At 51.6% G+C, this 11,748-nt stretch overlaps 1 protein-coding gene across 5 annotated transcripts; it reads right to left on the bottom strand.

Annotated features, from left to right (window-relative positions):
- Window positions 1-967: 967 nt before the first annotated feature.
- Window positions 968-11,406, bottom strand: LOC142916511 (uncharacterized). 5 transcript variants are annotated; one of them, XM_076061648.1, is made up of 7 exons: window positions 11,215-11,406; window positions 8,160-8,249; window positions 5,492-5,584; window positions 5,213-5,318; window positions 3,707-3,873; window positions 3,072-3,242; window positions 968-1,686 (listed from the first exon to the last, which is right to left on the bottom strand). In XM_076061648.1, exons 2-7 carry the CDS (start codon window positions 8,227-8,229, stop codon window positions 1,553-1,555), a joined length of 741 nt encoding a protein of 246 aa, XP_075917763.1. In that variant the 5' UTR covers window positions 8,230-8,249; window positions 11,215-11,406; the 3' UTR covers window positions 968-1,552. The 5 variants fall into 5 exon arrangements, with proteins under 5 accessions (XP_075917763.1, XP_075917760.1, XP_075917761.1 ...); XM_076061645.1 differs by lacking the exon at window positions 11,215-11,406 and adding an exon at window positions 8,392-8,494; XM_076061646.1 differs by lacking the exon at window positions 11,215-11,406 and adding an exon at window positions 8,392-8,494 and having other exon boundaries at window positions 8,172-8,249.
- Between the last annotated feature and the right edge of the window lie 342 nt (window positions 11,407-11,748).

Here is an 11,748-nt window from a genome sequence, read left to right as displayed (position 1 = left end):
AGGTGAGTGGATGGGTAGGTGAGTGGGTGGGTAGGTGAGTGGGCGAATGACTGGATGGGTAGATGAGTGGGTGGGTAATTGAGTGAAAGGGTGGGTGGATCGGTCGGCGGATGAGTGGAAGGGTGGGTGTGGATGTGTACTGTAGTGCATCTGCCAATTGTCTCAGTCAATCCATGGCATCTGGGTCTGTCCCGTGACCTGTCAGCGAACTTGGCCTAAGCTCCGTGGTGATCTCACAGGTGGTCGGGGCATTTAAACTGGAGCATGATGTGTTTATTTTGTTCCCCATTGAATGTGGAGATTTTACGTGGTAACAACTTCTTTAAACACCACCGAGGCGTCGTTAAGCGTCTCTTTCAAACCGTGATAGTTTGCGAACGGTAGTTTCCCTTATCTCCAGATATATAAAAGGCAAAGTTGTGATTATGTGTCTGTTCAAAATGTTTAGCGTACTTCCCGACATGCAACAAACTTTAAATTTGCCATGTGGGTACTTTCCAGACTGTACACCGTGCAAACATAAAAATACACTTTTAGCTTCTATTTTATGGGGGGGGGGGGGGGGGGGAGCTCAATAATGCATTTATTTTTTGCACGGCAAGTGAGCTGTGACATCAAATCTGTCACGTGACCCGCGCACGTGGAAGCGTAACACATTGTAGTGTAGCGGTTAGCGTTGTCTGTGTGTGTCTGTGTGTCTGTGTGTGTGTCTGTGTGTGTCTGTGTGTGGGGGGGGGAGCGGTAGTGTAGCGGTTAGCGCTACGCTGCGCTACGAACCCGGCGACCCGAGTTCGATTCCCGCTCACGGCCACCACCGGTGACGATTATTTCAACCGGTCCTGGGCCTCCCCTAGGTCGACTCAGCCTCAAACGAGTAAATGTTGTGGTGTGAACATCGGCAGACAAAGGCGGCCGGGTGTGGTGAATCCAAGTCCCGGGCGAAGCCGGGTAGTTAAAGCTCGTGCTGTTATATTCACAATCAGATGTTTTTATTTCGACTCGAGGAAAATCGGTGAAATCGGAAGCCAACGATAGGCCCCAGTTGTGGGCCCTTCTTAACCTGGTAACAAAATATTATTCTTCGTCAGTGATGTCCTCACCTAAGCGTGTGAGACGAGACGGACGCACAAAACTCGTCTCCCGTTGCTGTACATCACTCACAGAGCACCACAGCGCCCCCCCCAGATCCACAACAGCGTTCGCCCCGCAAGACTCTGGCACCTTCTCCCTGCCTCAGCTGGACCATCAACAACGGCAACATTTGTGTCAACAACAGCAGCAACAGCTAACTTGGCGCCTTTATGATTACGTCTTCAGCACGGCAGCAGCAGCACGGAACAACTTCAGGGCATGACTCAGTCGCAACTCGCGTTTAAAATCGTCACGCAAGACGGCTCTCCGCGAGACGTCGCGGGCACACGGCGCGTTACTTTTTTCCCCGAATAAAACTCGGGACAACGTGAATGCGTGGAAACGAGAAACGATGTCAGAACGCAACGGGGCATCACAAATCGTAAAGATTTTTGCGAGAGCGAGAAAGAAAAGCTTCCTTCTAGACGTCGCCGCCGCGCGCCAACGACGGCACCAGCGTGAGCAGAAGCGCCGTGGGCCAAGCGGCACCGGGGCAGCAAGACGCCTTGCTGGTGGCGGACGCCCGCCCCGCTGACGTTGTCGCCGCTGACGTCGCTGCAAAGGGGCAAGCGGAGAAACGAGACGTCAGTCGCCATCGCTACGATGAGAGCCATGTACGAGTACCGGGGGGCCTCTTACAACCCTCCGCCTCCTCCTCCATTTCCACCACCATCACCACCAACACCACCAACACCACCACCACCAACACCACCACTACCACCACCAACACCACCACCAACACCACCACCCCCACCACCAACAACACCAACACCACCACCACCACCAACACCACCAACACCATCACCAACACCACCAACACCACCGCCACCCCCACCACCACCAACACCACCAACACCACCAACACCACCAATACCACCAAAACCACCACCGCCACCACCTCCTAGGGGATGGAAGATTTGTTGGAGGTTGTTGGTAGTTGAGACTGAAACCTCTTCCTCACTTGTTCACTCAGCCACTCACCCACCCACCCAATCACTCATTCAGAGAGACGATCCATCACACTACGTTAAAACTATTTGGTAAATTAAAACGCCGACTGTCACATCATCGACGTCGGGTGCCCGATTGTAACTCCTCTGCGGTGAGCGGTGCACCACCACCACCACCACCGCCACCCCCCGCGTGTCAACAACGCTCTTTGCCAAAACAGCAAACCCCTGCCCAGAGTTACGATGCTGAGAATCTTTTGTATTGTCAAAGCGTTAGTTTATCTCCGTTTGACCGGAACTTTGTTGACTGCCCTCGATGTGTGCACCTCCGTGAGTCTATGGGAGCCTTTAACATTGAAGTCTATGGGAGCCTTTAACAGTGAAGTCTATGGGAGCCTTTAACAGTGAAGTCTATGAGAGCCTTTAACAGTGAAGTCTATGGGAGCCTTTAACAGTGAAGTCCATGGGAGCCTTTAACAGTGAAGTCTATGGGAGCCTTTAACAGTGAAGTCTATGGGAGCCTTTAACAGTGAAGTCTATGGGAGCCTTTAACAGTGAAGTCTATGGGAGCCTTTAACAGTGAAGTCTATGGGAGCCTTTAACAGTGAAGTCTATGGGAGCCTTTAACAGTGAAGTCTATGGGAGCCTTTAACATTGAAGTCTATGGGAGCTTTTAACATTGAAGTCTATGGGAGCCTTTAACATTGAAGTCTATGGGAGCCTTTAACATTGAAGTCTTTGGGAGCCTTTAACATTGAAGTCTATGGGAGCCTTTAACATTGAAGTCTATGGGAGCCTTTAACATTGAATCCAAGCATGAATGAAGCAAGCACTTGGGAACCCGAGCAGCCAATGGAGATTCGCGGGGTGGCCGAAACCCAGTTTTTTGAAAACCCAGGAATTTCCGCGCCGCCGACCTCATTGGGCTGACTACGGCCATTTGCATCGTCAGGGTGGTCAGACGATCCAAGCCGCCGCCCTCCCGCGTACCTGGCGAGGTAGCTAACAGCTCGTTGTCGTCATCCTCGCCCTCGTCAGCACCGCCGTCACGGCCGCTACCGGCATTGAGGGCCGATGGCGAGGACGTAGAGGCCTCCTTGCCATCGTCCTGGCCCTCCTCCTCGTCCTCCTCCTCGTCCTCCTCCTCACCGCCCGGCGCCACTGTGGAGGTGGTTGTGGGGGTGATGGTGGTGGTAGTTAATGGTGGCGGCGGTGGTGGCGGCGGCGGGTGTAGTGGTCTACGCCGCGCTACACCGCGCTACGAACCCAGCGAACCCAAGTTCGATTCCCGCTCACGGCCACCAACACGCGGTGACGATTATCTGAACCGGTCTTGGGCCTCCCGTAAGGTCGACTCAGCCTCAAACGAGCACCCGGCGCGGTGTGTGACGAACATCGCCAGCACCGGGGAGACAAAGGCGGTCGGGCGTGGCGCCGGCCACCCACCCCCTCGTGCGCCGTGCCGGCCTTCACAGGCGCCGCTCGCTAACGGCGCTCGCCCCCGCGGCCTGTTGAGGCTACACGGCGGGGGATCTTCGTCTTCGACGGCGGCGGTTAACGGCTCGGCGCCGGATCGGAGAGGGATTCCGGCCGGCGGGTTTGTTGCCGGCGGCGACTTTGCTCACCTTCGACGGAGAGGTGCGCCCGCAGCTGGTCTGTGTTGAGGTTGTTGGTGGCGAAGCAGGTGTAAGTGTCCGTGTCCTCGCGCCGCAAGTCCACGATGTGAAGGGTGCCATTCTCGAAGATCTGGAAGCGCTCGCCCTCAACATTCAAGCTCCGGTAGTTCCTGAACCTGGCGGTGCGCGGGAAGGCGTGGGGGGGGGGCAGGCGGGGGGCGTGAACCGTTGAGGTTTGACGGCGATGCCGTCGGGGGATTTGAGATCCGGGGTCGGCGGCTTCGGGAGACGCGGAGGCGAACGTCCCGGGGGACGTTGGGGCGGCGAGGTTCACGCGGCCCTCCGCCGCGTTGAGTGCCCCTCTCGCTCTCTCGCTCTGAGCCACGTCCGCGTGGCGGCCATCGACAGTCGCCCTACCCTGCCCCCGCGCGCGCAAAATTATAAATGTTAGCCTATGGGAGCCTTTAACATTGAAGCCTATGCGAGCCTTTGACATTGAAGTCTATGGGAGCCTTTGACATTGAAGTCTATGGGAGCCTTTAACATTGAAGTCTATGGGGGCCTTTAACATTGAAGCCTATGGGAGCCTTTAACATTGAAGTCTATGGGAGCCTTTAACATTGAAGTCTATGGGAGCCTTTAACATTGAAGTCTATGGGAGCCTTTAACATTGAAGTCTATGGGAGTCTTTAACATTGAAGTCTATGGGAGCCTTTAACATTGAAGCATATGGGAGCCTTTAACATTGAAGCCTATGGGAGCCTTTAACATTGAAGCCTATGGGAGCCTTTAACATTGAAGCCTATGGGAGCCTTTAACATTGAAGTCTATGGGAGCCTTTAACATTGAAGCCTATGGGAGCCTTTAACATTGAAGCCTATGCGAGCCTTTGACATTGAAGTCTATGGGAGCCTTTGACATTGAAGTCTTTGAGAGCCTTTAACATTGAAGTCTATGGGGGCCTTTAACATTGAAGCCTATGGGAGCCTTTAACATTGAAGTCTATGGGTGCCTTTAACATTGAAGTCTATGGGAGCCTTTAACATTGAAGTCTATGGGAGCCTTTAGCATTGAAGTCTATGGGAGTGTTCTATGTTGAACTTCTTTCGCTCCGTACGTGGTCAGCCATGCAAACCCGCTGGCGGCATTCACAAAACAGACTCGGCTCTCGTGCCTCTGATTAGCACGGTTGGCCACGTAGGGTGCGAAAGAAGTTCAGGGCACATACACATACAGAGAGACCCACAGACACCCAGATCCACGGAGGCACAGATTAGCATGGTTGGCCACGTAGGGTGCGAAAGAAGTTCAGGGCACGTACAGCCCTCGCGACAGGGAGCTTCGAGGCGCGTCGTCAGGGCCGTCGTTTGCGACATGGCCGGGTAGCTTCTGAAAAACAGCTGCACGGCTCGGTGGGCATCAGGCGGTGAAATAAACAAAAAGAGTCTCCAGCGAGCGGAGAGCGAGAGGAGAGGCGGAGAGGGACGGACGCTCAGGCGCAGCGTTCGGTCTCACCACAGGATGGTGGCGGGCGGCCACACCGAGCACTCCATGTACACCGCCTCTCCCTCTCTCGCCCTGTACATCCTGTCTGGCTCCGACAGCATCGACGGGGGGTTGGCTGTGTGAGGCGGTGGTGGGGGGGGGGGCAGATACAGCGAGCGGGCAGAGGTCGCTCCCGAGGGTGGGGGGGGTCGCTCCGGGCTGAGCAAGTACTTGCAGTGCTGCACCTTAACAAACTGCGTACTCAACTGGGCCCTGTACGTGTGTGTGTGTGATGTCGCAACCATGCACCTTTCCGTCGTGTTTCAGGAGGTTGCTGCTTTGCTGCATACACCTGATGTGAGCTTCTTTGGTACCGTACGTGGCCAGAGATGATAACCGCAGCTGCGGGCGAAAATACAGCAGAGTGTTAATAGGGTCTCTGTGTGAGTAGTGTGTGGATCTCTGTGTGAGTAGTGTGTGGGTATCTGTGTGAGTAGTGTGTGGGTCTCTGTGTGAGTAGTCTGTGGGTCTCTGTGTGAGTAGTATGTGGGTCTCTGTGTGAGTAGTGTGTGGGTCTCTGTGTGAGTAGTCTGTGGGTCTCTGTGTGAGTAGTCTATGGGTATCTCTGTGAGTAGTGTGTGGGTCTCTGTGTGAGTAGTCTGTGGGTCTCTGTGTGAGAAGTCTGTGGGTATCTCTGTGAGTAGTGTGTGGGTCTCTGTGTGAGTAGTCTGTGGGTCTCTCTGTTAGTAGTGCGTGGGTCTCTGTGTGAGTAGTCTGTGGGTCTCTGTGTGATAGACTGTGGGTCTCTGTGTGAGTAGTGTGTGGGTCTCTGTGTGAGTAGTGTGTGGGTCTCTGTGTGAGTAGTGTGTGGGTCTCTGTGTGTGAGTAGTGTGTGGGTCTCTCTGTGAGTAGTGTGTGGTTCTCTCTGTGTGAGTAGTGTGTGGGTCTCTCTGTGTGAGTAGTGTGTGGGTCTCTCTGTGTGAGTAGTGTGTGAGTCTCTCTCTGAGTAGTGTGTAGGTCTCTCTGTGAGTAGTGTGTGGCTCTCTGTGTGAGTAGTGTGTGGGTCTCTGAGTGAGTAGTCTGCGGGTCTCTGTGTGAGTAGTGTGTGTGTCTCTGTGTGAGTAGTGTGTGGGTATCTCTGAGTAGTGTGTGGGTCTCTCTATGAGTAGTGTGTACGTCTCTCTGTGAGTAGTCTGTGGGTCTCTGAGTGAGTAGTCTGTGGGTCTCTGTGTGAGTAGTGTGTGGGTATCTCTGAGTAGTGTGTGGGTCTCTCTATGAGTAGTGTGTACGTCTCTCTGTGAGTAGTCTGTGGGTCTCTGAGTGAGTAGTCTGTGGGTCTCTGTGTGAGTAGTGTGTGGGTCTCTGAGTGAGTAGTGTCTGGGTCTCTATGTGAGTAGTCTGTGGGTCTCTGTGTGAGTAGTGTGTGGGTCTCTGAGTGAGTAGTGTCTGGGTCTCTATGTGAGTAGTGTGAGGGTCTCTGTGTGAGTAGTGTGTGGGTCTCTGAGTGAGTAGTGTGTGGGTATCTCTGTGAGTAGTGTGTGGGTCTCTCTGAGTAGTGTGTGGGTCTCTCTGTGAGTAGTCTGTGGGTCTCTGAGTGAGTAGTCTGTGGGTCTCTGTGTGAGTAGTGTGTGGGTCTCTGAGTGAGTAGTCTCTGGGTCTCTATGTGAGTAGTGTGAGGGTCTCTGTGTGAGTAGTCTGTGGGTCTCTGTGTGAGTAGTCTGTGGGTCCCTGTGTGAGTAGTGTGTGAGTCTCTCTCTGAGTAGTGTGTGGGTCTCTCTGTGAGTAGTGTGTGGCTCTCTGTGTGAGTAGTGTGTTGGTCTCTGAGTGAGTAGTCTGCGGGTCTCTGTGTGAGTAGTGTGTGGGTCTCTGTGTGAGTAGTGTGTGGGTCTCTGAGTGAGTAGTGTCTGGGTCTCTATGTGAGTAGTGTGAGGGTCTCTGTGTGAGTAGTGTGTGGGTCTCTGAGTGAGTAGTGTGTGGGTCTCTCTGTGAGTAGTGTGTGTGTCTCTGTGTGAGTAGTGTGTGGGTATCTCTGAGTAGTGTGTGGGTCTCTCTATGAGTAGTGTGTGGGTCTCTCTGTGAGTAGTCTGTGGGTCTCTGAGTGAATAGTCTGTGGGTCTCTGTGTGAGTAGTGTGTGGGTCTCTGAGTGAGTAGTGTCTGGGTCTCTATGTGAGTAGTCTGTGGGTCTCTGTGTGAGTAGTGTGTGGGTCTCTGAGTGAGTAGTGTCTGGGTCTCTATGTGAGTAGTGTGAGGGTCTCTGTGTGAGTAGTGTGTGGGTCTCTCTGTGAGTAGTGTGTGTGTCTCTGTGTGAGTAGTGTGTGGGTATCTCTGTGAGTAGTGTGTGGGTCTCTCTGTGAGTAGTGTGTGGGTCTCTCTGTGAGTAGTCTGTGGGTCTCTGAGTGAGTAGTCTGTGGGTTTCTGTGTGAGCAGTGTGTGGGTCTCTGAGTGAGTAGTCTCTGGGTCTCTATGTGGGTAGTGTGAGGGTCTCTGTGTGAGTAGTGTGGGTCTCTGAGTGAGTAGTGTGTGGGTCTCTATGTGAGTAGTGTGAGGGTCTCTGTGTGAGTAGTGTGGGTCTCTGAGTGAGTAGTGTGTGGGTCTCTGAGTGAGTAGCCTGTGGGTCTCTGTGTGAGTAGTGTGTGGGTCTCTGAGTGAGTAGTGTCTGGGTCTCTATGTGAGTAATGTGAGGGTCTCTGTGTGAGTAGTGTGTGGGTCTCTGAGTGAGTAGTGTGTGGGTCTCTCTGTGAGTAGTGTGTTGGTCTCTGTGTGAGTAGTGTGTGGGTCTCTCTGTGAGTAGTGTGTGGGTCTCTCTGTGAGTAGTCTGTGGGTCTCTGCGTGAGTAGTCTGTGTGTCTCTGTGTGAGACCCACAGATACCCACACACTACTCACAGAGAGACCCACACACTACTCACACAGATACCCACACACTACTCACACAGATACCCACACACTACTCACAGAGAGACCCACACACTACTCACACAGATACCCACAAGTGTTTCGAGTACTCGGCCCCGCTTGAATGTCAAAGTGCTTCGTTGAAGCCATCATTTGCAGGAGCCGGGGCGCTTCTGAAAAAAAAAGAGCCACGAAGCTCAGTGGGCATTGCCTGGTGAAGTCAAAAGAGTCGAGTTTAGTCGATGGCCTTTAGCGGGAGTAGCGTTGAGAGGGGGCATCGTCTCAAGTGGGGTAGCGGCGCTGTTTGCTACTCACGGTCAAGGGGCAGGGCGAAGGGGTTGTGACGGTCGCCCAGCACAACGACCAGCAAGGCCACTAAATGGGTGGTGGTGGAGAAAGTCTCCATGGGGGGGGGGGGGGGGGGTGGCAGATGGTCGGCCTGGCGGCTTCCTTCACTTGGCTAGGAGGGGTGAAGGGGAGGGAGTGGGAGGAGCAGTGGGAATGATATTTATTTAGACTGCAAGAGGAGGAATCCAAAGCGCTACGAAGCTCTTTTTGTCACAGATGTCCAGCTGTGGCACTGGGTCAGAACATGACAACAAACACAAAACAAAAACACGGCGTGAGTGTAGAGTTACAGGAAGAGTAAAACAAATCACTTTAAAAATATATATACTAATAAAAGTAACCAATGTTTCATGTTGCCACGTGAAGCACACCACCGTGCTACATAGCTCTTTTCAAGAAGAGACCTGGCCCATAAATGGTGGGCTGATATCAAGTGGACATTCAGGGCAAAATACTCTAAACGCGTGGCGTTTCTGAATGTGGAGGGGAAAAAACCGGAGGATTCGGGGAGAGAAATCCACGCGGCCGCGGGGCGCGAGAAACGTCAACTCCAAAGATAGAGCAGGGAGTGTCAGGGTCGGTATCAAACCCCACGACCTCCTGTACACCAGGTGACAACCATGCCGGGTTAAAGACCTCCTCCTTCACAAGGGACAATTGGATGCATGCCTAAGGCTCCCTCACTGATGGACATGTTCCTCCTGCGTTGAGAAAAATGTTTAGGTTCTCATCGTTTTGCAGAGGCTGCATTTTTTGCCACCGCAGAAAACGAACGTTGGGGGAAACGCCTCCTCGCATTGGACTCGTTGTTTTTTTTGCTAAAGTCACGTAGGTAAAAAAAAATCTATAAAATAAATAAATGAAAAAAACAACAATTAAAATCACGACGTTTCGGAGGCAGCAGCACAAGCTTCCGTCTTGAGGTGGAAACCGTCACGGCAAAATTGCTGCATCAGGTGAAGAGAACTCTAAGACACCCGAGATTGTATACAGGTTAAGGGGGGGGGGGGGAGATAAGAAGGGCCGTGGGGGGGGCTAAGTTAAGCCGCCTTCTGTTATGCTGCAGGGGGTTGGGGACGGAGAGATGGCCGTGTGCAGGTTGAAGAGCGTTACACACGTGAACCAGAGGCAGGAGGCAGTAGTTAAGCTGACAAACTGGTTGCCTTGCAGAGCATACTGCTGTAAACTATAAGGCTGCTAAAGTTTAACTTGGGTTTAACTTTATTTTTTTTTACCCCCGCGACTTTACCGAAAAAAATCCAAAGAGTATGAATCCTTGCACATCGCGAAAGCTTCAAATCTAGCGCCTCACATCGTGTTAGTTTGGCACCGATGTTCGTGCTGATGTTTTAAACTAGATCAATAAAACAACATTGATTACAGCCCCAGCTCAGGTTTTTTTTCCCATCAATGAAACATCCCCTGAAGTGAGAGCACCTTCCAGGATATAAACCAACACTGCCGCACGTCTGTCCAAGAGCTGTGTAAAAAAAACAATTGAGTTGAAAAAAATGTCAAGCCGACAGGGAAAGGGGCTCCTGGCAACTGTGACCGCCAGCCAGGTCGATGTATTGGTAATGAGAATGTGCAATTTTTTTGTCCTTGGAAACACAGACTATGAATAAAATGAGATATTCTTAGCTCTTTCGGTAAAGTCACGTTGAAGGTAAACAACAAAATAATAAAATATATATAAAACAATAAAATTTCTCACGTTTCGACCATAACACAAACGGTCGTCATCAGGTCGAAACGTCGTGAGAATTTTTATTGTTTTATATATATTTTATTGCTTTATTGTTTCCTTTCAACTCTGACTTTACCGAAAGAGCTAAGAATATGAATTACTGCAGTCACGAAAGCTTCACATCAAGATTCAAAACGAGATACTCGCAGAGTTTACGCTTCTGAATGTGCACTTGTTCAAGCGATTCACTCGGTCTAAGAGGCAGACGCACGGTAAATTATTGGGCGGCACTTTGTAAGCTCCTAAGGTAGACAAAGCGAGCTTGAACACGACACACTCGAGTGAAGTCTTTGAGCGACGCATAGTTCATAGTTCATTTATTTGGTATAGCCCTGTGAGCCATTCGGCTCTTGAATCGGGTGCAACCGCAACAAACAAAAAACATGAACAAGAAAACATCTTAAAGTGATTATGTGACTGTGCAAACAGAAAATATAGGAAAAAAATATCAAAATATTCCTGAAATAGCACCGTACACCAATGCTGTGTGCAAAAATCCCAGTGGGATGCAAGTCAAATAACAACAACAACCACAAGACAACTAAGATTAAAGCCATCAGTCTAACTCCGTACTACAATAAACAAAAACATGGCCAAAACAAAAAAAAACTTTTCGAAATCACCAAAATAAAAGCCATAAATCCAATGTAACAGTGATCATAGGGACTGTGACCGAATTTTTAACAATAAACTACATAAAAAAATTATAACACCAAAATCTAGAGCCATAATTTAGGCCACTGAACAGCAGTGGCAGCTAGGGTTGTACAACTCCTCTAGAGCACATTGACACGCGTGCATTGCAAATAATTCAAGTTTAAAACACGCAGCAAAGATTCGTTACAAAAGCCGAGCGGCAGCCTTCACGCATCCTTGGGAAGCTTGCTAACCCACAACATAACCTAGAGACCATCTTCCAGGTCTCTATGGAGGCCATCGCATGACAGCGGCATCTGTAGCCGGCCAAAGTGCCGCCTCGGTCGGCTGGGCAATCTAGCCGAGACCGGTGACACTCCCGGAATAGGCCTCAACACGGCACTCACCAGCGCAACGCTGCGTAGGTGTCTGGGGGGGGGGGTCTTGAGCTATATCCTCCTTCGTGGTGAGGTTACAAACAAAACAATGTCCTCGTGTGGTCGTGGTGGAGGAGGAGATTCGACGTCCCGTGCCTTGAATCACGGGCAGGCGACTCGGCAGGGCTGCTATCACGTGAGGCCTTAGCAGGGCGCTTTTATAAATCGTAGTGCGGATAGGCGAACACGCAGTGCGAGCGAGGCTCAGATTCTGTAGAACTGATAAACACTGCCCATAGACTCAGCACTGCCCATAGACTCAGCACTGCCCATAGACTCAGCACTGCCCAGAGACTCACCACTGCCCATAGACTCAACACTGCCCATAGACTCAACACTGCACCATAGACTCAACACTGCACCATAATAGACTCAGCACTGCCCATAGACTCAACACTGCCCGTAGACTCAACACTGCCCGTAGACTCAACACTGCCCATATACTCAACACTGCACCATAGACTCAACACTGCCCGTAGACTCAACACTGCCCGTAGACTCAAC

This window comes from Petromyzon marinus, unplaced genomic scaffold (assembly GCF_048934315.1).
Source record: "Petromyzon marinus isolate PM22_M1 ecotype Great Lakes invasive population unplaced genomic scaffold, UKy_Petmar_22M1.pri1.0 PM_G_Scaffold_39, whole genome shotgun sequence".
In the NCBI taxonomy this organism is placed as follows: domain Eukaryota; kingdom Metazoa; phylum Chordata; class Hyperoartia; order Petromyzontiformes; family Petromyzontidae; genus Petromyzon; species Petromyzon marinus.
The sequence above is the reverse complement of the archived record's forward strand: the minus strand, read 5'-3'. Positions and strand labels throughout refer to the sequence as shown.